Source organism: Python bivittatus, unplaced genomic scaffold (genome assembly GCF_059951505.1).
Source record: "Python bivittatus isolate LINGU-HERP-01145 unplaced genomic scaffold, Pbiv_v1 ctg000700_np1212, whole genome shotgun sequence".
NCBI lineage: Eukaryota > Metazoa > Chordata > Lepidosauria > Squamata > Pythonidae > Python > Python bivittatus.
Genome location: NW_028277098.1, coordinates 27,907,622 through 27,932,154, shown reverse-complemented (window position 1 = coordinate 27,932,154; position 24,533 = coordinate 27,907,622). Strand labels below are relative to the sequence as shown.

At 36.8% G+C, this 24,533-nt stretch overlaps 1 protein-coding gene across 2 annotated transcripts in view; it reads right to left on the bottom strand.

Moving 5' to 3' along the window:
* Nucleotides 1-24,533, bottom strand: part of LOC148214158 (uncharacterized) — a 316,019-nt gene that overhangs the window by 31,652 nt on the left and 259,834 nt on the right. The window contains exon 5 of one of the 2 annotated variants that reach the window (XM_088153833.1): nucleotides 11,844-16,509. The exons of the other annotated variant lie outside the window; for it this stretch is intronic. Coding sequence (XP_088009959.1) covers nucleotides 16,431-16,509 — 79 coding nt within the window. The 3' untranslated portion in view covers nucleotides 11,844-16,430. Of the gene's footprint in view, nucleotides 1-11,843; nucleotides 16,510-24,533 lie in introns of those variants that run through there. 2 annotated transcript variants of the gene reach the window in all.

Genomic DNA, 24,533 nt, shown 5'->3' with positions numbered 1-24,533 from the left:
GTATGGATGTAAGGAGCTGTCCTATTATCTCACCTTTTTGATTAGAACCGTGTTTCTAAGTTCCAGTTTAGCAAGTAGCATCATACCTGGTTGCAGATATAAACAAGTTTTTGGAAGAGGAAATGAATACTCTGTCTCCATATTCCACTAAAGGATACATTTACAGTAGTTTCCTCCATGCGCAAATGCTTCCCTTCCCTTCCTGGACTGCATTGTCCACTGCATAAATTTTTCAGATCCCCTGAGCCTCTGAATTCATCAGCATCAGGTATTCAAACATTAAGATCATAGGCCTACAAAGTTTATTGTTGTACTATTAATAATGTATATGAAATAAAGATATAGAGCAATATCTTAAAATTAATGCATGTCTTGGATATATAAAAAGAATCATCTTCTATAGCACTGTAAACATTTTCTCTCTCCAATTTAAAATACATATGATCTTTGTCAACTACTTCTTTAGTTGGGATGCTTTGGGCCAATATTTTACAAGAGGATCTGTAAGGAGGGTAATTTGGAAGCTTTGGTTTTATCATTCTTTGTACCATTGATAAAGATAGGTAGATGATTAATCTTTGGAACAGCAGTGGCACTTTCATTGTTTAGTATATATGTGAGTATATGTGTGTGTGTTAGTAGCAAATACTGTAGTTGCTACTATTTTCTTTCTTAGAGGATTCTTAATAAAGGTTTCAGAATAATTTATACCTTAACACACTTTATTACATAAGCTTTAGACAAAGCACTCTCACAGTTTTCCATTTTGTCTCCTTCTCCTAAGTTCTTCCTCTTCCTGTCTGCTGCAATATCTCCTGGGACTTGTAGTAACATACTACAGTTGGCATCTTCTCTGACTTCATTGTGCTTATCTATTACGGATCAGTCTAATGTCACCTCTGCAAAAGAAGGTATCAGTGGGTGATTCCAGAACAGCTGATGATAAGGAGGAAAAATGGCTGTTAAGATCTGGATGGGGAGCAATGGGTTGAAATGAAATGGCTCTGGGTTTGGGGGTCTTTGGTTCATGGAAAATTGCCATATTTGGTCTTGGATGGGGTTGTACTGCCCCAGATGGACTCAGTGCATAATTTGGGGGTTCTCCTGGGCTCATAATTCCTGCTCGAGGAGCAGGTGGCAGTCGTGGCCAGGAGGGCCTTTGCGCAACTGCAGGTTGTGTGCCAGTTATGCCCTTTCCTGGACCATCAGGCCCTTCTCACAGTTGCCCATGCCCTAGTCACCTCCCATATTGACTACTGTAATGCACTGTACATGAGGCTGCCCCTGAAGAGTATCCAGAAGCTTCAGTTGGTTCAAAATGTGGTAGCCTGCATGGTTTTTTGCAAATCTAGATTTGCACATATCCCCTCTCTTGCAGGAGCTGCATTGGTTGCTGATTTGTTTCCAGGTCCAATTCAAGGTGCTGATTATCACCTTTAAAGTCCTATATAACTTCTACAGGTTATTTGAAGGACCAACTTTTCCCATCTATCTGCCCCACCAGATTGGGGAGGCAGGGTATGTTATGGGTCTCCCCCGATTACAGAGGTTCATCTGATGGGATTGAGAAGAAGGGCCTTCTCTGTGATGGCTCCCTCCCTATGGAACATCATACCCCGGAGATAAGACTGGCCCCCACTTTGATACTCTTCTGAAAGGCCCTGAAGACATGGTTTTGCCAGTGGGCCTGGGGATCCCCAGTTGATACGGAGCCCATCAATGGCTAGTCTGAATGTATTGTTGTCACCAGGTGGTTGGGTGTGTGTGGTGGGTTTTATATTTGGGGTCTGATTTCTGTAAGCCACCTGGAGTCACCATGTGTGCATTGGGCAGCCATATAAATTTGTTTTATAAATAAATAAATAAATAAATCCAGGCTGTCTGCATCTGACCTGGATTAGGAACAGCAACAGTAAGTCCACAAGGCTAAAGACTGATGTCTCCTGAAAACTGCATCTGTTTGAGAGTGAAACATAAATAATGGAATGGAGGGATGGCTGGAGAAATTCTGACTATAAAAACATTTCATTGCAATTCAGCATGTGCTAAAATTAACACACTGTAAATCAGCTTTTATGGTCTGATTTTAATTCCTTGGCTCTTAGAATTTCAGGTTGCACCTCTGGCTACACTTGAACATCAGTTCAACATTGCTCCCCTTCTCCTTGTTATCTGGCCTTTCACCTCTTTGATCCAGATTTGATTTCTTCAGCTTCTGATTTCACCTGCTTTCTTAGTGAGGTTTTGACTTTCACTTAATGCACACCAGACGGCTATGCATCAGACTTGCCCATTTGACTTTGAAGAATCTGATAGAGACTTTTGGTTTCAGGCAGAACAATTTCCAAGCTGCTTGACCTAGAAGATCTTCTTTTCCAAGGTGAAATTGATAGGAGCATTCCCAATATAAAAAAGGTGATGCCTTCTTAGAAGTTAGAATTCCTTAGAAGTTGATGCCTCCTTTAATTTCTTGCTTGGAACTAGGATAAAAGACTAACTTAGCACAAAGAAGATAGGGAATTAAAGCAGAAAATAAATATGTTCGTAAGTTCATCTCCCTAGCTGGATTCATGATCATGCTAGATCATGGATCATTTAATTTTTTTAAAATAGTGTTGGCTGGGGTCATGCTAGGTATATACTATCCTTTATAAATGGTGGCTTGGTTCCTTCATTGTGCTAAGCCAAAAGCAAACCACTTTATAGCTCAGTGTGATTTGTGAAGCCAGGAATTTGGAATCTTTCATTCTGTATTTTAAAACTAACTGGCTTTTGCAAAGCAAAAAGGATTTTTTTAAAAAAACTTGGATACAGGGCACTTATAAAGAACAAAAAACCAAGATAATAGTAAATGACTTTTATCACAACAGTGCACTATATTGAAGAGGACAAGACAAGGTTGTCCTCTTTTCCCTTCTTTATTTTTACTGGCATTAGAACTATTAGCGATGAAAATATGTCAGGAAAATAAGATTCCAGGAGTTAAATTAGCAACTCAAGAACATAAACTAAAATTATACTCTGATGATGTTGTACTTACAATTACCCAGCTGAAGGATTCCTTTGTATTGTTAATGGAATATATACAGCAACATGGTCTTATATCAGGTTATTGGATTAATAAAGGAAAAACTAAACTGTTGACATGGAATTTGACAGGGAAAGAAAAGCAATACCCATATTTAGAATTGGAATTCAACATCACTATAAAAAAGGTTAAATACCCAGGAATTTGTATGACAAAAATTAATAGGGATTTAATTTAAGTAGCTATTTAAAAACTTACCAACTTGGAAAAGGGCAACAGCAGATAACTCCAAATTGGGGGGAAAGTTCTTGGCTAGGTAGAACTGCAGCAGTTAAAATTAGTATTTTACCAAGGTTTAATTTTCTTATTCAAGTGATTCCAATACATATTGATAACAAGGTATTAAATGATGGGCACAAACAAGTAATGAACTAATAAAAGACCAAGGATGAAATTCAAGATTCAAGAAGACTGAAAAGGGTGCGGTGGATTAGTGGCTCTACACTTCAGATTGTATTGTCATGATAGCTGTATAACATGGATTTCAGAATAGGTTGTATGCCTTTATAGCTTGATTACATCTATGGAAGGGGCAGGATTTCCAGATGGCTTGCATAAATATCTCTGGGTTGACACAAACAGAAGCAAACTGTTTATAAGAAATCATGTAATGATGAACAGCTTCTGGTGTCAATTCAGGGCAAATTAGATGTCCCTGAAGGACTGGGGACAGCATTGTGGTGGAGATTGGCGACCAGACGGTGAATTCTGGCCAGTGCAGTCTCTCTGGAAAAAGGAGAGATTGTGAGATTGCCAACTTGTACTCCAGACAGCTGCTCCTCATGAGTAGACTGCAGGAATTGAGGTTTTTGCAGTCGACTCATTAGTTGAGCATCTGGGAGTCGAGGGATTTCAATCAAGCTCACATTCATAATGCAGCCTATATGGGCACAAAGTTTGCATGAGCCTTACTTTCTTAAACACTTTTGGCTGTAATTAATTTACAGCTAAAGAGAGATTTTCTGAGTGGCAGGATAAAAATTCCACTTGGTGAGTCATCATTCTTTCTGGATTATAAAGGGGGAAAAAACCTTAACAAAAAGTGGATGTAAGAAACTTTAAAACAGATAAAGGGGATAGTTACTGTATTTTGAAAGATTTTTTTTGTTGTTGAAGTGCTTTTGAATGAATTGGAACTAAAATAGACAAATGAACTGGACCTTCATGAAAATGTTTTTTGTTTACTATTAAAGAGTGCAGACAATTGATGGATTTTACAAAACAAAAGATAAAGATAATATGAGCCAGACTCTGATGCTCACTGTAACTGTGGAGATGCTGACTGTGATGCTGAGTGTAACTACAGAGTGCTACTTGAGACAAAAGTATTAAGGGCACAGAAAGGTGAAATAGAAAAATAAAGGTGAGAAGTTTGCCTTTTCTCTTTCCCTTGTTTGAGGCACTTTCATTTTTAGATTATAATATCATAATGGCAACCACCAGAAAAGAGGCAAAAATGGAGGGGAGGGGAGGGGAGGATCACTAGAGCAACCTGCAGACAGAGGAATTACACCAGATTTGCTTCAGAAAATGTTTAAGCAACTGGCCAGTAAGTCAGCTGAATCACTTGATACTAAATTGACAACTTTTGAAAAAAGAATGGATAAAAGACTTGTAAAGATGAAAGAGGAGATGAAAGAAGAAGTTAAGAAGATGGAGAGCTCTGTAAAGCAAGTGTTTGGAGATGTAAGACAAATTAATGACAAAGTGGAGATTTTGGAGAGTAAAACAGAAGTTGTAGACAGTGAGTTGGAAGGAGAATTAGATAATCTGGCTCTGTCAGAATTGAGAGAGAAGGAATTTTGTTTGAGATTTAGAGCTATCCCAGAGGATTCTGATGAAGATATTAGAGAAAAGGTTATTAAAGCTTTAGCAAATTTTTTGGATTGTGATAAGGAGGATACAGAGACAGAAATTGATAAAATATATAGAATAAATGCAAGATTTGCAAGAATGAGAAATGTTCCAAGGGATGTTTTGGTGTACTTTGTCAGGAAGAAGACAACGGAATCAAGTTTTGCAACAGCATTTTAATACAAGACTGAAGATTGATAATAAAGACATAATTGTTCTTAAAGAAATTCCTATTAGAAGTTTATGTGAGAAAAAAGAGTATTCTTTTTTGACTGGTAGATTAAAAAAAGAAAAAGATTCCATTTCAATGGGACAAATTGGAAGGTGTGATTTTTACTTTTAAACAGCAGAGGTTTTGATTGAATTCTGTCCAGAAAGCAAGGGAATTTCTAAAATTTTTTTTAAAGAGGAATTGGAGGAGATTCAAATGGAGGTTTCAGAGAATACTACACAAAAACTCCAACAGGCGCAACAGGAAACTGAAAGGGATGATACTGAAAAATTATTTCTAAATTTTTGAATTGATTGTGGATTACAACTGCTTAATGTGGAATATAAATGGAGCAAATGCTCCTCAAAAGATAAAAAAATATTTAATTATTTGAAAAAAATAAAACAAGCTATAATTTGCCTACAAGAGATACATATTAGAAAAAAGGACATACATTTATTTCAGCAGGAACAAAAGAAAAAAGAAATGGAGTTGTTTTGTATATAAATCCCCAACTAAAACCAGAACATGGTAGATTTGCTCATTAATGGGCAAATTAAAAGAATTTGGTGGATTAGCAGGTTTCAGGATTAATAAACAGAAGACAAAGGTGTTAACAAAAAATATGAAAATAGAAGGTTAAACAGAATTGATGAATAAAATGGGCTTTAAGATTGAGAAGAAGGTAAATATCTGGATATCACTATGACAAATATGAACTGTATGTTATTTCAAAATAACTATGTTAAGACTGTGACATCCAGCCAAGGGAACTAGAAGCTGTGGCTGCTGAGCCCTGTGCTATGAAGCTTCCACCGGCTTTGAAGACAGGTGCTGCCAAAAATTGATAGAAAACTGTGAGCACCATCACAGATAACACCCAGTTACTATAACAAAGGACCTCCAGGGCCCCATTGTGTTAGACTGTACTAGACTGGGACTGCAGAAAGATTCAGCACTACCCAAAATGGAGGAATGGTTGGTGAAGATAATGGAACTTGCTGAGATGGCTAAATTGACTTCTTTGGTCAGAGAAAAGACAATGCCTATGTTTATTGTTGACTGGAAACCACTTATGGACTTTTTGTGTAAAATAGAAAAAAATGAACTTATGGTTTATGGTTTTGATGATTAGACAGGATAGATTACAGAAAGAAGAGAGTTATAGTTATGTGAAAAAGGAAGTACACCCTCTTTGAGTTCTATGGTTTTACGTATCAGGACATAATAAAAATCATCTGGTCCTTAGCAGTTCTCAAAAGTAGGTAAATACAACCTCAGATGAACAACAACACATGACATATTATACCATGTCATCATTTATTTTACAAAAAGAAAGCCAAAATGGAGAAGCCATGTGTGAAAAACTAACTACACCTTATGATTCAATAGCTTGTAGAACCACCTTTAGCAGCAATAACTTGAAGTAATCATTTTCTGTATGACTTTATCAGTCTCTCACATGTGGAGGAATTCTGGCCCACTTTTCTTTACAACATTGCTTCAGTTCATTGAGGTTTGCGGGCATTTGTTTACGCACAGCTCTCTTGAGGTCCTGCCACAGCATTTCAATCAGGTTGAGGTCTGGACTTTGACTGGGCCATTGCAATACCTTGATTCTTTTCTTTTTCAGCCATTCTGTTGTAGATTTGTTGGTGTGCTTGGGATCATTGTCCTGTTGCATGACCCAATGTCAGCCAAGCTTTAGCTGTCAGACAGATGGCCTCACATTTGACTCTAGAATACTTTGGTATACGGAGGAGTTCATGGTCGACTCAATGACTGCAAGGTGCCCAGGTCCTGTGGCTGCAAAACAAGTCCAAATCATCACCCCTCCACCACTGTGCTTGACAGTTGGTATGATATGTTTGTGCTGATATGCTGTGTTTGGTTGGCACTGTGGCATTATGGGCAAACATCTCCACTTTGGCCTCGTCTGTCCAAAGGACAGTGTTCCAGAAGTCTTGTGATTTGTTCAGATGCAACTTTGCAAACCTAAGCTGTGCTGCCATGCTCTTTTTAGAGAGAAGAAGCTTCCTCCTGGCAACCCTTCCAAACAAACCATACTTGTTCAGTATTTTTCTAATTGTACTGTTGTGAACTTTAAAATTTCACATGCTGAGGCCTGTAGAGTCTGAGATGTAACTCTTGGATTTCTTGCAATTTCTCTGAGCATTGCACAGTCTGACCTTGGGGTGAATTTGCTGGGACGTCCACTCCTGGGAAGATTGGCAACTGTCTTGAATGTTTTCCACTTGTGAATAATCTTCCCCACTGTAGAATGATGGACTTTAAATTGTTTGGAAATGGCCTTATAACCCTTCCCAGATTGATGGGAAGCAACAATTGCATCTCTAAGATAATTGCTGATGTCTGTACTCTTTGGCATTGTATTAACACACACCTCAGTGCTCAACACCAGCAGATTCCTAAAACTTCAGCTTTTATAGAGGTAGTCACACTTGCTGATGATCAATTGATCAAGGGCATTTGATTAGCAGTACCTGGCTGCTACTTAGCCTCTTCATACTTATGGAAGCTGTAAGGGTGTTCTTAGTTTTTCACACATGCCTTCTCCATTTTGGCTTTCTTTTTGTAAAATAAATGATGACATGGTGTAATATGAAATGTGTTGTTGTTCATCTGAGGTTGTATTTACCTACTTTTGAGAACTGCTAAGGACCAGATGATTTTTATTATGTCCTGATATGTAAAACCATAGAACTCAAAGAGGGTGTACTTGCTTTTTCATACGACTGTATGTTGTAACCGTAGAGTAAGAGGTAAATTTATAATTGTACTTATAACTGCTGGAAAGAAGATTGGAAGCTACTTCTTTGTATCTTTTTTCTTTCTTTTCAATTTTTCTATTACTTTTTTCCCCTTTCTTGCACTTTTAGTTTTCTCTTCGATTTCTTTCTTGTTTTCTTTTTCTTAGTTTGTATTGTTTTTAATCTTCCTTTTTAAATATATATGCATATGTATAATGTAATAATAAGTAATGCCTGGGATAAATACCAAAAGAGAATCAGTCCAGACCTCTTATCTTTTGTATTGTTATTAACTTATTATTTTATGAAGAGGAAGGTGCTGAGAAATTTGTTGAGCAGAGAGTTAATAATTTCTTCAGATTTCAAGACCTAATTATTAATATAAAGAAGATAAAATATTTTGAAACTCTTACCTCACAATTATCCAGTTTACTTGATTGGTTTCAGTGGCTTAAAATACTGAATAGCATAATATTAAAAGAACTGCAGAGAGAAGGGGGAATACTGAGCAACTTAACTGTATTTGAAAATCTTATAACACATAACTCAGAACACTTGTTTGGTCACAACTTGAATAGGTCGAAGGTAGTATGATTAAATGGATGCAAAATCTGAATATAATAATAAAGATACAACAATGGGAATTTCAACAGAAGAATATTAAATTCACTACCAATATTATACTCAGAGAAAATTGGAATAAAATATTTTATTGTTGGTATATTTCTCCAATTTTGATTGATAAAATGAACAATTCATTTTTAAAAATTGCTGGAAATGTAATCAGCAGATTGGATCATTGTTTCATATTTGGTGGCAATGCTGTAAAGCTCAACAGTGTTGGAAAATCATTCATATTAGAATGAAACAAATCTTTAAAGTTGAATTCTCACTTCAACCTACAATATTCTTATTAATGAAGCCATATATCCTTTCAAAGTATATTGAATTAGCCTTATGCATGATAACTGCTGCAAGGATACCATATGCTTCTTACTGGAAAGGTCACTGATCCCTTCAATGGAAGAATGGCTAACAAAGTTCTGAGATTATACTTCAATGTTCAGAATAAATTCATATTTTAAAAGTAAATTGGACACAGATTTCAAACTGGAAACCATCCTTAGACTATAATCAAATACATGGATTAGTACCATTCCCTTAATTTGGATTTATCTATGCATAAAATTTATATTTCAATTTCATGATATACTTAAATCAAAATAGATTCTTAGTAATGTAGATTGAACTTATAACATGGTTTTATATGCTATGCTACTTTATATTGTATTAATTATGATTCTTGATATTCATTTTAGTTCAAATGTAATAGTGATTCTTAGTCTTTTAAGGTGATATAATATATACAATGTACTTAATTATTTACAACTATTAGAAAGCTATAACCTCTTTGACATGTTTAAATCCCTAGTTTATTCATTTGTATCTATGCTTTTTTCTTGCACTTGTTTATATATTTTGTTTAAAGTGTTCAATAAAAAAAAAAAGAAATGGGTGGTGGTGGTGGGCAGAATGGACCAATTCATATTTTGATAAACAAAGGGACCCAAACATTACAGCTTTAATAGGGTTTACAAAAATCAGTAACTGAAGAAATTCAGAAGTTTACCATCTTGTAATGTGCTTCATTATCTTGTCTTAACCTTGAAGAAAAATCATGCTGTCTTGTTAACCTACAGACCTACACTCTGAAGCAGAATGGGTTAAAACTCATTTATTTTTTTTAAAAAAATATGATTATTATCTTTTGCAAGAAGAGATTTGGGTATGTTTATGCCTAATCTTAGCTAAGTAAAGACCTTCTAGTATGAGAACCATCTGTCTGCCTATAGCTGATATGTTCTCCTCTGACCTCCATTCATTCTCTATTCATGCCCTTTGTTTAAAAGCTATTAACAATCTGTATTAAATATTAACTTTTAATGCTGTTATTTTAACTGTTTTAAAACTTTACTTTAGTTGTTTTCAGTTGCTCTCGTGGCACAGAACACCTCTGTGGCTGCCAAATCTGGTCCTTGGGGAATATTATTGACAAATGGCTATCCTTACATAGTCCAGAAGTATTATTTTTATTTCCCCTGGGAATTCCAATGGAATGTCCATGCTCCACAGGGACAAAGTGTTCCTTGCAAATCTCATGCAAAAAAATATCGGTGATTAAAATACAAAAAACATACCCTGAATCACCTTACATGCCAAATATTTATAAACTTCAGTATTGCTTTCACATAGAATTAACACAACTTAATATTTAAAATAATAGCAAGAGCAAATGCTGGGTTTTCCACAGTAATATGATTGGTGAGTCTGTAGAAATCCATCCATTTTCCAGATCTAACTTTTCCAGATGTAGTTTGTATTCTTCTAGAAGTGGTTTGGGCTTGTTTTGATGTGATCAGGAGATAAAAATGGAACACTTCAGAATTCCTTAGAATGGAGTATTTCACATATCGCATTTGTTTTTTTTCTATTTATTCCTTCTACTTAAAACACTTTGTGAAAGGGAAGTTATATGATTGTTCCCATTCACCTGTTGTACAAATGTGGTTTGGGTGATGTGGGGTTGGAGTCAAATCAAATTTCATTCTTTTGTTTAATAAAACATAAAAGAGAAATTTATTTACAAGCTACAACATTGTAAAATATAGAACTGGATGATTGCTGAGAGGTGATTCTACTTCAGCATTCAGACAGAGAAAGTACACTTCACTTGTAACAAGTCTTCATAGACTAGGATAACCCTGCCTTTATTGAGGTAGTTATATTATTTGAACTCTCTTCTGAGGTTTTACCATACTTTAAAATATTTTCTTTATTTTCACAAGCACATACCTTCCTAACCTTCTCACAGGAAAGCTGCTTTCCCCCACCCCACAACTCTCTTTCAAACTGTACGTATACAATACGACTGATTTTCTAAACATTTCTTTTGTCTTTCTTCCACCTCAGGTGCTGCACACATAGTCCAGGTAAGATTTATTCAACTAAATGTGAATGCCAATTCTAATCATTTTTCAGATGGAAATAAGCCTATTCAAATGAGAAAGAGAAAGGACACGAAGCACAGAACAGTTTGGTAACTGCTGCTGCCACCAAAGACACATCCTTTTCATATCTGAGATGGTACAAAGGGTTATGTTTTTAGAAGAATATGTGCCTTCTGATTTTTCAGATCCTCTGACTCAAAATTAGTAAAACAGGTATCAAAGTAAGGCACATGGCATTTTCCCAGCTGTATGGAAGTGTTTGTAGAGTATGTTCTGGTTTTGGTACTCATAGTGAAAAAACAAACAGTAAATTGGTTCTCTGAATGCTATTGAAGGGTATACAGTGGAACCTCAAGTTACGAATTTAATCCGTTCCATGACTCTGGTTGCAACTCGAATTGGTCGCAACATGAGGCAAATTTTCCCATAAGGTTCAATGTAATTACCGTTAATCCGTTCTGGCGTCCGTGGACCACGCGTCATGGGTGGAAAAACGGCCGCGGAACACGCGGGAGGAAAAACGGCCGCGGACCACGTGGAACGGGCGGAAAATGGCCGCAGACCATGTGGCACGGGCGGAAAAATGGCCGCGGACGACGTGGCACGGGCAGAAAATGGCTGCGGACCATGTGGCACGGGCGGAAAAATGGCCACGGACCACGTGGAACAGGCAGAAAATGGCTGCGGATCCGGTTCATAAGTCAAGGCGAGTTCGCAAGTTGAGGTAAATTTTTGGGGCCGGAGCTGGTCGTATCTCGAAAAATTCGTAAGTAGGGGCGTTCGTAACTAGAGGTACCACTGTACTGTAAACCCACCCCTGAAGACACTTGAATCAGCTTCGAACGTTGGAGAAACTTTCTCTACAGGATTTACATTCAATCACAGCTTTTTTGAGGGTGGTGGTGATTCTTGAATTAATCTGTAGTCTTAATTCTTCACCTGTGATCTCCATTTATCTTATGAAGGCTTTGAGCAATCTTGAGAAACACACTGCTTGGGGTTTTTTTTTAAATCATCATCTTTATTAGCTTGCCATGCCATATTTGCCACACAAAGACAAACCCATCCCTCACTTCAGAGTCAACTCAGTTTGCATTAATGCTGCAAAGGAAAAGACAATCAGTTAAACACACCTTTGAACCTTGGTCACAATATATATTATATATATATGCATACATACACATACACACATACATACATACATGAATTCTAATATTAAAGCAAAAATCAATCTAGTCCTTCCCTGTCCAGGAATCATATGGTTCATTGCCAAAGACTTTACTCAATGTTTTTGCTATGGCAGTAAGTTGTTATTGTTGATGATAGTAGTGTAATTATTCCAGTTATTTCTTGCTTTTCTACAAGAACTCACATCACAAAATATGCATATTGTTAGATTAAGATGAGATACATCAGTCATAGATGGATTTGTATTAGTCCAACTAGTTCAGCACTTTTGTTACAATATGTACAAGGAAAACATAGATGACTGCATCTTTTTATCTAAGCATGTTTAAGTCTTTAATATTTCTTGGTGGGCTTCTAGCTTCTAGGTGGGACCTAAGATGTGAGTCTCCTGAATTCAGGTATGTCTGAAAGGGAAATTGGTTTCCTCTTTTCCCTCATCTCCAAATTTTCTTGTCAGATAAGAACATTTCCTTATACTGTAGTGAGGTCTAGTTCTTAGAGGACTTTGTAATCAATAGCAGCTTCAAGTAATATCATCTTTCTTCTTTGTTTCATCAAGCTGCTCTTGTTTCACAAGTTAGTGTTTCCTTTCAGACCTAATCATGACCCAACCAATTCCAACCTACTGACCTGGAATTATATCCCAATAGGACTATTTTAATGACTGGGGGTAGGAGGGGAAGGGGGGGGGAGGAAAGGGAGAATTGAGATATACATATATGCATTATGTGAATGGGAGAGGAAAAGGAGAAAGCTCTCTACTTGTGCCGAGGTCCTGGAAATTAAGCAATGAAGTTGTGACCAGAATTTTACCTTGTTTGTAGAGCTGGATATGGTTTAAACTGTGAAACTATAAGTATATGTCCTCTTAATATGGGAGATGATTAAGTGATCATTCTGTGTATACTAACTTACTCCAGCGTATTTTGATGAGAAGGTTGCATTTACAATATGGACAAAGAGAAATATTTATTAAAGTAATTAGCATTTAAACTGTATATGATTATCCCAACAATTGCTCAGGGTGTAACTCCCTGTGTAAGCTTAATTCCTCTCCAAATGAGTGTTGGCAGTGACAATAACCGCCTGACACACCCAGAATATTACTACTCAATTGCACATATCCTATTGTAACTAATTATATAATAATTAGTTTTCAAGAACACATTAACTTTTTCTCTGGCATGCTCCTACCCTCCTCCACCTGGTTGCAAAAAAAAAAAAAAAGTACGGCAAATCAAGTATGTAGCAAATACTGGTGCCAAGTTCGCCTTCAGGTTTAATATATTTTAATAAAACATTATTGCATACTCTCCATATATTTAAATAGATTGCTGGCATGATCTTCCTTCTGGTTTTATGTCTATAAAGCTCACTCGGTCACTGTACATTATTGAAACTGAACTAGAAAGAAAACTTAATACCTGCATACATTGCAAATTCAATCAAAATATGTGATTTGCAGATTCTGGCTTCCAATCATCCAATTGAAAATCTGTCCAAAAGTCTGGTACAAAAGTTTGAAAATGAAACTGTACATAAGTCTGGTTATGCCATTTAGTGGCATTTCTACTGCAGTGCCACTAAATGGCATAACCAGACTTATGTCTCCAATTCTGCAGGCCTAGGAAAAATATTGTGGAATGAATATAGGGAAAGAGAACTGTACTTTAAGGCATGCAATTTGGGTGGAAAAGTCATGTTGTATGAAAATACCCTACATTTCCCATCTTTTGTGAAAAGATATGGAGGTGCCTATCCTATGATTTTTAGTTGCCAAAGTCTGCAATAGACATAAAAGTACTAACTCGCCGAACCAATCTGTTATTACTTTTTAAAAATGTGCATTTGTAGAGGCTGTCGAATAAGAATTCTGCCTAACTGAATATATAAACATAAGCCTCTTGAAGTGTTCCTTTGAGAGACAAAAAACAAAGCAATGGAATGGGAGTAATTCATAAGATTAAATCAAAGGTCGTGTATACGAATACATTTCATTATGAGCCTGTATTCATAAGACTGTGTCCACATGGCAGAGTTGCTAAGTTGAGTCCCTTATAATTACCAAGCTAAAGTTGGCCCTTCTTTTAAAAAGAAAAGGTAAACTTAGTCAAAATAATCCTTGAGTTTATGATTTGATTACTCCATCTGAAATAGGCAGGCTAACAAATACTTTTACTATCATTAGGTTCAACAATTTTATGTGATAAGATGAGCAATAAAGGATAAAACCACCTCCATCTTACTGTGCTTGGGAGCTTCCTGGCTGCACCTAGTTGGCCAGTGCTGGAGACAAAATGCTAGCCTATATATATATACATTGATTCAACGTAGGCAACTCTTATAGCTTATGTTAAGTTTTGGGGTTCAAATGGCTATTGGGCCTCCATTTGAATGTGTTCAGTGAAGAGGAGCCCATCACCTCTCTGGGTAATTTGTTTTTACTGTTAGGAAGATTTTTTTCCACTTAATATTTTATCAGTATTTGTCTTCCTGTAAACAAAATCCATTATTCCATGTGCTGTACTCCGGAACAAGAGAGAACAGCTTTTGTCCTTCTGTCTGTGGATAGAGAGTCCTTATCCACTGAATGAAGTTAAAGCTTCCACCTTGACATCAGTGGGATGAGGTTGGTATCCACTGGTTCTTTTCAGAAAACAGGACTGTTTGCTCTGAAAATTTGATTCCCTGAGCAAGTTAAGCCAGGAAAAGTAGCTGGTTTATATTGATTTAGGCTGCAGACCTGCTTCTACTCACCTGCCAGTAAACTTTATTAAACCTATAGGCTTGCACTATTAGTCTAACGCAAATCAGTGGCTTTGAAATAAATATTCCAGTTGAACTGATCTGTGTTTTAAGCTACAGGAAATTCATCCTACAGGATCCAAACAACGTAGATGGATGGAACGTCATTTTCTTTTGTTTTTTAAATGGAACTACCAAAGTTTGTGTGGTAAGGACGGTAGCTGTAGATTGTCCTTCCTAACCTGATGCCCTTTGCATATTAGAATTTCCTAGCCAGCATGACCTGGAGTTATTATCTGGAGGAAAGCATTTTGAGGAAAATATTTTAAAGAGGGTCACTGTTTTTGTACAGGTACCCCAAGCAAGGAGAAAGCAGAAAAGTGCAAGAGTCCTTGCTTAGCGCTACGTACTTTATCTTCTGAGTCAGAAAGGACCAAACTCCTTTAATCTATTTTGTCTTTAAATTAAAGAAAAACAAACAGAAAAAAAAATTGCACCTGGTTCGACAAAAGTGTCTTGCTTGCTTGACGTGATTTCAAGCGGCTGGGATATTAAAACCCTGAAAAAGGGAGTTTATAATGGAAATGCTGACAGACTATTAACTATAGCATCACTGCTCTAATAAATGGAATGGGCTGTCATAATCTCTAGTTCATAAATATGCAAATACAAGACAGAGGATTTGCTCCAAAGGATGTCTCTATAATTTTAACTGACCTTTACTGATACTAAATGAGCCTGTTGCTTCTGGTTTCACGTTTTAAATACAAAGTACTGTCTATTTTGCTTCCGGGATCAGATCCTGTTTCTCCTGGAAAGTGTATCAACATTTCTACTTTCTTCAGTGGAAGCAAAGCAGGAACCCAAATGTCAATACAAGGTTAAAAGTCCCACTCGCTGAGCAAAAACCTTCTTGGCTGCAAGCAATTTTTGGTTGATACACATCCATATTCATGCCAAAAATGTTTGCTGAATTAATTACTCTCTCTTTTTTTTTTGAAAGGGAGATTTCAAATGCCTCTTTTCCACTCATGTGTCAAAGATCCCACCAACCTGCCAAAATTCAGTCAGTCACTCAGTGATAAACAGCCCATCAACACAATAATACCGATGTTGAATATTTTCCAGTTTCCTGCTTTGGGCCAAATGGAGGTAAATCCAGTGACTTAATATTTAATAACCTAAATGTAATTTGCTTAGAGTCTTTCATTCCGTGGAAGAGAATTGGATGGCTAGCAGTTTTGTAGATTCAATCCTCTTCCCTCCCCTTAATTATTTTAAGCTATTCATCTTGGTATCTGGTCCACTGATGCTTCGCCAAATTGCCAGCAGGGGAGAGATCTGTCCAATCCTGAAGCTAAATGAGTCACTGAGAGTCAATCTGTTTAGTTTTTCTTGCTGTGGTGGGGTTCCTCTATCCTGGTCTCATTCTCCTTCATTCAGAAAGAGAGCTTCAGGGTTGGACTTTGGCTGCCTCCTGTTTCTCCATCTTGGCTCTGTTCATCCCAGCTGTTCATGGATTCTAACTGGCTGGACACAAAACCACAGATGCTTTGATCTCAGTGCTATGCAGTTCTTGCTCTGATGGAAAATGAAGACATCCGAGCTTTCTCAAGGTTGCTAGTGCAGTAGTTTATCAGGCATCTAAAGAAAAATGAATCACATGGACAAAATGTTCAGCTTGTTTTGCAGCTGCTGCCCTGCCCCCAAATTTTGTTCCCAAATCCCCAAACATTCTCAACAAGGTAATAGCCCAAGAGAAGGGTGGGAAATAATTCTCACCTTTCTCTCCATCATTTTATAAGTTCAAACTTGTCAGATGCATTCACATACTTAAAATAAAATGGTTTATATAATCCTGAAAGGAGAACATTAAAAGTTTTTGCAGTGGCTGCTAAGAAATGCTAAGAAGCAAGCATTTCATGTTTCCTTTCTTTCTTCAGAGCCATGATTCAATTACACAAAACTATGTGCATTACTCTTAAGGACTTCATGTAAGATTAAGATAACTGGTATTTTCATGGTAAATGATTAAATTAGCAGACACTGTTTTATCTTGAACTTTGCCATTGAGGCTGACATTTTTGCACTATTTATGCGTAGACACTGGTAATCTAAACTGCTCTGTATCTCTCATTTTTCAAAGGATTTGAACAACTAAAGAGCCATTCTGCCACAGTTTGATTTGTAAGAGGGCAAGTCTTGACATTTTTTCATTCTGGCATAAGAAACTGCAAAACAGGGCATGATGTTTTCTTTATTTCTGCTGAACTTGAATGGGGATATAATACTATTTTAGTATAGCATTGGTATCCTTGTGTGTGTGTGTGTGTGTGTCCACTTTGATGTCATGGGAAGGCTTAATAGTTTCAATGATACCAAGACACTGATGGGAGCTATTGGCAAGGTCACCCTTTCCTTTCCAGTAAGGTCAAGAGGAATGGTGTGAAGCTAAGGATAATGTACAACATGAAATAGATAAGGCTTTGTAAGTACAAGGAAAGTCAAACCACATAGCAGAAGAAACTTCAACCTGGAAAAAGGCAGTAGCAATCAACTTCTATATTAGTTGATACAGAAACTGTATGGATATGACTGAAACATACAGAGGAGCTTGGGTGCCAGATGACAAAATTCCCAGTATGGAAAGCACTCCTCTAGTTTCTGGGAAGAGCACAGAATTTTCACAAGGAGATCTGGAGCTGATGATATGACCAAATCTAAGTCACAAATTAGTTTGATGGTGTCAGTATCAAAAGAGGAGAGATGTGCAGCTATTTAGCAAAAAGATGTTCCAGGAAATATGCATTTGAATTAAGAAAGATAATAACTCCGTATGTATTAGAATCAGTGGATATTCAGTGAGTATCTATTATTGAAGTATATGGAGCTACTATAGATGCAGTGAGGAAGATACTGAGAAATTTTGTAACAAATTGCAAGAAGTGATAAATGCAACATCAAAAAACAATATAGCATTAGTTATGGTAATTGGAATAGGAAAAAGTGGAGAAATGGAGGAGCCTAGAATTACAGGAATATTTGGATTCAATAAATGCAATAATCCAGGACAGAAGCCAATAAGCGTTTTGTGAAGACAATTCTTTGTTCATTGCCAACATCTGCTTCAAGTGACAGAAATGCTAACTCTACATTTAGATATCACTGGATAGAAAACCAGAATCACATGGACTACATAATAGGAAATAGAAATGCAGGAAACAGAAAGTGTAAAAAGTAAATCCAACCAGCAGTGATAGTTTCAGGTACAGATTGTGGAACAGACCATGAAATATTGATGTCAAATATACAAGTTAAATTTAGAAAATTAAAGAGGGTAGGGGTGCCAGTAAAACTGAGCTGGAGAACATATAGTCAGATTACATGAACAATATAAGGAACACATCCCGTGCACTTAACTTAATGGGTAAAGAACTTGAGGAGTTACCATAAGAGATAAGAGACATTGAAAAGAAAAGAAAATTGAAGTGGAATTTCTTTTCTAAAATTTCAAAGAAAAAAAATTGAAGTGGATTTCAGAACAAGCTATGATAACCAAAGAAAGGCAGTGTGCGTGTATGAAAATCTTGGGCAACAGGAAAGACATATGATGACTAACACTGGTTTTCAAGGACAAGAACAGATACCTCAATCAATAATATCAACAAATAAAGGAAAATAACAAGAAAAGAGGAATGCAGTTTTTTTAAAAAAAGAGAAATCAGGAAAATTACCAAAGAGAGATAAAGTGCTAACAACTTTATGTCAATTAATATGGAACAATTTTAGAGTAAAAGGTGAATGTATTCTATATTTGTGTCTCTATCAAAGAAAGGTGGAAGTTACTTTTTTTTCTTTTTCTTTTCTTCCTTTCTGCACTTTCTGCACATTGAATTTCATTCTTTTTCTGAACTTTTTTCTTTTCTTTTTTTTCTGTTTCCTTATATTTTATCTTTTGTTGAAATTTAATAAAGTTCTTATAAAAAAATTAACATGGAACAAGTCTATGTGGACTAAAGATAGGAAAAGAGCAGTGTATCTATTCACAGTGAAGGAGATTCAAGAAAATGTGCAAATTACTACACTAATTCTTCATGCAAAGAAAGTTTGGCTGAACAAGAATACAGCCACAGAAGAGAAGACAAATACCAAATCAAGCAGGTTTCAGAAAAAGCAGGTGGACACAGGTTTAGCCATCTAAAATAAGATGGTTAATGGAAAGAGCAAAAGAGTGTAAGGAGCTTTACTGTCCAGGGCAAGATCTTTGACTATGTAGAACATGATGTAAAATACATTCAGCCTAGTGGATTTGTCAGAACAACTAACTATTCTTCTGAGGAAACTTTACCATGAATGACAAGCTACTTTAAGAATGGAAACTGGGAAGAACAGAGTAATTCAGAATACAGAAGGGAGTAAGATAAGGATGCATATTGCCATTGTATCTGTTTAACTTATACAGCAAACATATTTTAAGAAAGGCACAAATGGAGCTGCAATCACAATTAGAGGTCAAAACACAATTGTAGTTAATAGATGATACATTGTAGATGATGCATAGATACTTTGTTAGCTGAACATAATAAATAAGAGCTCATTATGAAAATAAAATAAAAATGGAAAGTGAAAAATCTGGATGAATGTTAATATTAACAAGAAGCAGCTAATGTTACCCAGAATGCTTAGTAAACTCTTGATAGCAAACAAGTTATTTTCTTAGGCTGAAGAATAGAGATGGACAGTGTCCTAAAGAATTAATTAGGGGATTAATTCTATGGAGAAAGGCAATGTTAAACTTAGATGAGATCATGAAGGATAAAGGGATTTCTGTGACAACAAAGATCAGAAGAAATCAGTGGTAATATACAGCAGCAAAAACTGGATATTGGGAAAGAGTAAGAGGAAAAAGATAGATGCCTTTGAATTATGGATTTGAAGACAGTTACTCCAATCATGAGATCCAGCTAGGTAAACCAGAACAAGAAATCAATTCCACAGGAAGGCTAAAACTACTTTTACTGAGATTGGCTATAATAATAGAATCTTGCAAATGTGACTGTGCTGTACCTCCTCCCCTTTCGTATACTTCAGTGAATTAAGGAGGTGACTGAGGTACTTCTGAATATTATCTCTCTGTTGTGGACTTAAAATATGTTTCACCAATGGTCACCCAAACTTGCATTTGTCCATCAAGGTCATCTACCTTACTCTTTACAGAGAGTATGTGGTTTACTTTCAGTTATTAGTTTATGATGTGGCTGGAATGAAAGAAGCTTCATTGATCATCATAAAGAGGGACCACCACATGAAATATGGCTCAAACTCATTTGGCAAGGCACCTCCAAAATGGATTGTACTAACCCAATTCTGCTTGGGTATTGAAATAAAACTTGAGGACTTGTGGTAGAATATGGGTAGAAGAATACACCATTATTCTTGTTTGGTTCATGCTTCCCCACCCCTATCTCCACTTCAGAGAGTTTGGAAGTTGAATCCATATAGCAGGGTACTGTGATGGAATGGAATTATGAAGGCCAAGCTCAGGGAGATACGCATTTTCTTTGCTCACTGGAACCGCGTGGGAGGAACAAAAGGATGAGACTGACACCTCCCTGAGGAATTCACACTGTTGTGGCTGGAGGACTTTGGGAACTGGGGTTTTATTCTGGGAAGATTCTTGCTAGAGATTGTAGCTAATAAACAGAGCTGGACTGAATTTGCATGGTCTCTTGGAGTTCCTTGGGCTAGGTCTGATAGGTAAACCCCTAGATATTAATATTACTTCCAGTGCAACATGTAACCTTTTTTTAACCAATTATATTTTATATGGAAGGGAAAATCTCTAATATTCACCAGTCCTAAAAATATTCATGCATCATGGGAGGAATTATGCCAGTGGATTACTTAAAAACAAAAACAAAAAAAACCAAAACAAAACCATTCCTCTAGGAAAAGTTTGCACATTAAATTAAAAATATTAGGCAAATATTCTGACAATTGGATTCAAACTGACTAGCAGGAAAATGATGACCAACTGATAGAATGCAGAACTTAAAACAATGTGTGTTATTTATAACCATGTATACTGAACATTTTAATGCAATGGAGAGTGGATCACTTTTCCCAGAAGGTTAAACCTTGACCAAGTTCATACTTTACAACCAGGTTCCTGAGGAAGTACCTAGAGGAAGGAAGGTGAATATGTTATGGAATAGGCGGAGATGATATAATTCCACCCTTGGATCATTTAAAAGAAAGACAAGTTGGTTATGAATGGACAGATTAGTTTAGTTCTACTCCATTTTTCTGTGATATTTTGAAAAAGACCAATGGAAAATCCACAATTATTGTTATACACAATTTTCCTCAATATTCTCCACTTTATGTACTTTGATACTATAACAATACGTTTTTGTGTGCATGTTTCCAAAAATACACTTCATGGATGGACCCATCTTCCCAAAATGTAAATGCATGCAATTTGCAATGACGTTTGGAGCTAAGAATGATGGTAGCTAGTAAAATTAATATTTTCCTGAGCATCTGTACTCTCACGGATTTAAGTCTAGTAGATTGCACCATTTCAGACTTAGAGGAACTTGTGGTCCCACAATTCCTTTTCTTTACTGTTCTTACCTGCACCTTTACCCTCTCCCAAACTGAATGAGCAAGCAAGCAGTGAGAGAAGGAAGAAGTGCGATCAGTACATGGTATGACTTTCACTCTGTAGAGCAGGTATAAGTAAAATTCCGAGGGTTGCTTTGCTCAGCTTGCTCTCCCACCAGCCAATGGCTTTCTCAAAGGATAGTGATCTCACAGGAAACAGTAGAATGGATTGGGGAGGGGAGCTATTTCTAAGGTCTCAGGGTGGAAATGGGAAGGAAACCTTTTCCATTTCTTCTTTTAAAATCCCCTTCCCCCATAATTGCTCAATTTGAACTGTGGGATTTGGCAGAAAAATGATTGAGAAGGAGGGGGTTGGGTAGGAAGAGGGGCTATCTTGTTCAAGATTCCCTCAGCCCTGGAACTATCATTCTATGGGTTGTGAAGGTCCATTATTGCTCTGGCCCAAATGACTATTCAGCTGAGGTTACTGGAAGTTTTAGGAACAGTTTGAAATAATCTTTGGCTGAACTGAATACATACAGAGTAGCAACATCACAAATTAATAAACTAATTGACTCTATTGACCTCCATAAAATACAGATAAACCATTAGCAACATCTCCCACGCAAACATATATACATTTAATTTTAGATCCAACATATGAAAGGTAGGCAGATACGTTAACAGGTTTAATTTATTGTCTGCTGCAAAAGCTATTTTTCCATGTTATAAAACCATGGGAATAATCTGTTTCCTAATCCAATATGTAATGGCGAGCTTTTATTATTGAAAGAGAATAGCAAAAACAGTAGTAACAAATACAAACATATCGTTAAAGCATCAACCTATAGGAAAGAGCTTTAGGTGTGATGTGAAGGTTTATTTGATTAAATCTTAATGCTTAAAGAATTCCAAGTGCTTTGCAATCTTGGTTGGCCATCCAGTGGGCCATTCCTGGTTGGATCTTGGGGATAAATTCCAAGTCTCCAAAGCATATGGGAGTCCCAAATGATCCACCACAGAACAGTAGATGCTGCAAGACCAACAAAAAAACACAGGATTGTTGGGGGGAAAAATAGCTCTTCTATAGCAAATAAAAGCACTATTACTAAAAGACTACTGCTTCCCTTGATGCTGCTCACTGCTATATTTCAAGTATTTTATACTAAGGAGGAAAGCAATGGCTATACTTGCTCATTTTATTTTTTAATTAAAATATACATTACCCTTTTCCATTATTGTCAAGTAATTGTGATTCTCACCACAGCATCTGAAATAAACTCTGTTTCACAGTATTTCTGGAGTAAAGATGGTGCTACGATTCTACTGAGTTTGAAATGCACAATTATACATGCTCAGAGTTTGCCCTTTTTCTTTTTTTAAGTAAGGGCAATAGTGCTGGCGATTACTTTTGAAAGGGCTTTTCGGGGAGCTCCACAATGTATCAAGTGATACTTTGCCAGATTTGAAGCTGCTCTCCTGTTCTAGCCATGAAATGAGAGCTTGTTGCAAGTCCTCCTCTTTGCACAGGTGTGGCCCAGGGGATAGGCCTTCTTAGCAACAGCCCCCATTTAACAGAGCGCCTTCCCATTGGATGGCCCTGATCTTGCTAGCATTTTTTTACATAAGCTGGAGCAGTTTTGTTTGGTCCTTAGATTAGATCAGTTTTAAGAGCACTAGATAAATGGGAAAGAACCAATGATGCAGGGCCACTTTTGAATATCTGATTGTCAGAAATTCTTAGGATCAGATTGCTATTTGTTAAAAATCCTTCCGCTGAGTTGAATACAAAGCTAAATTAATAAGCTGATGTTCCTCTATTGACTGATATAAGATAGAAAAAAAAAATCATTAACCTTGTCTTCCATCCTAAATGCATATGCATTCATTTTAGATCTAATGGTGTATGAGAGAAAGGCATACTTTGCTACCATAGGAGTGAGACCACTATCACAAAATTGCAGTGTAATAAGAGTTTCTTCAACACCGAGGTAAATGAAGAATCTCCTCCTTTCTCCCAGATGTAGTAGAAATAGCTGGGAGGTGGGTGAATGGGAGGTCTGATAGTTTCCTCCCTCTGAATCAGCAACAACTAATACTGACTATCTCAATGTCCAGGATTTCTGGATCATTACAGGAGGACATGGCTGGGTACGGGCATTTTTTCTGAAAGGGTAGATTGTACACTGTACTTTTCAGTGATTGAATCTCTTTTCCTATATATTGTCTGCACATACCAGTGTTGTCCAAACTTGACCACTTTAAGATAAGTGGACTTCAACTCCCAGAATTCCCCAGTCCACTCATCTTAAAGTGGCCATGTTTGGACAACACTGGCATATACCATCATACACCTGCCAAAATGCCACTATTAACCTTCTGAGATACCAAGTTCAATGAACTTAGCTTGTCCCATAGTGGTGATCCAATAGCCATCCCATGTGGCTGGAAATATGAGACAAGAAGTAGGATCAGTCTCAATATTTTCTTCCTATCTTCTTTGAAGATGGCTTTCCAATATTTTAACATTAATGACGTTAAGAAGTGCTGCATAACTTTCCTTGTTCTCTTTTGCCCCACCCTTCATTTCCTTTTCCTTTTTGTATATAAACTTCTTAGGCTCTGTACCTGACAACATGGATTATCTTGTTTTTATTGGCCTATAAGACACTTGGGGAATCTTTTCAGCTGAAGCGTATTTTATTTTGTGCTCAAGTCAGCTTAAATGGGGATCTCAATTCATTTATCCCCACAAAACCAAACAATGGAGTAGGTTGGGCTGAGAGAGAATGACTGGTCCAAAGACACCAAGTCAGTTTCTGTGGCCAAGGGTCGATTTGAACCTAGATCTCCTCAATCCTGGTCCAACCCCTTAACCATTACATCATACTGACACTCATATAAATGATTTAAATAAATCAATTTTTTAAGCAAATCTATTTTACAGTCCTGGAAAGTGTGCCAGAAGGTTCGATCATGAGAAGACCAGCTAGTAAATATGTGCACATATTTGTTATTCCCAGCAACAACTCTCATGGGCCAAGGCTTATGCAATATCTGAC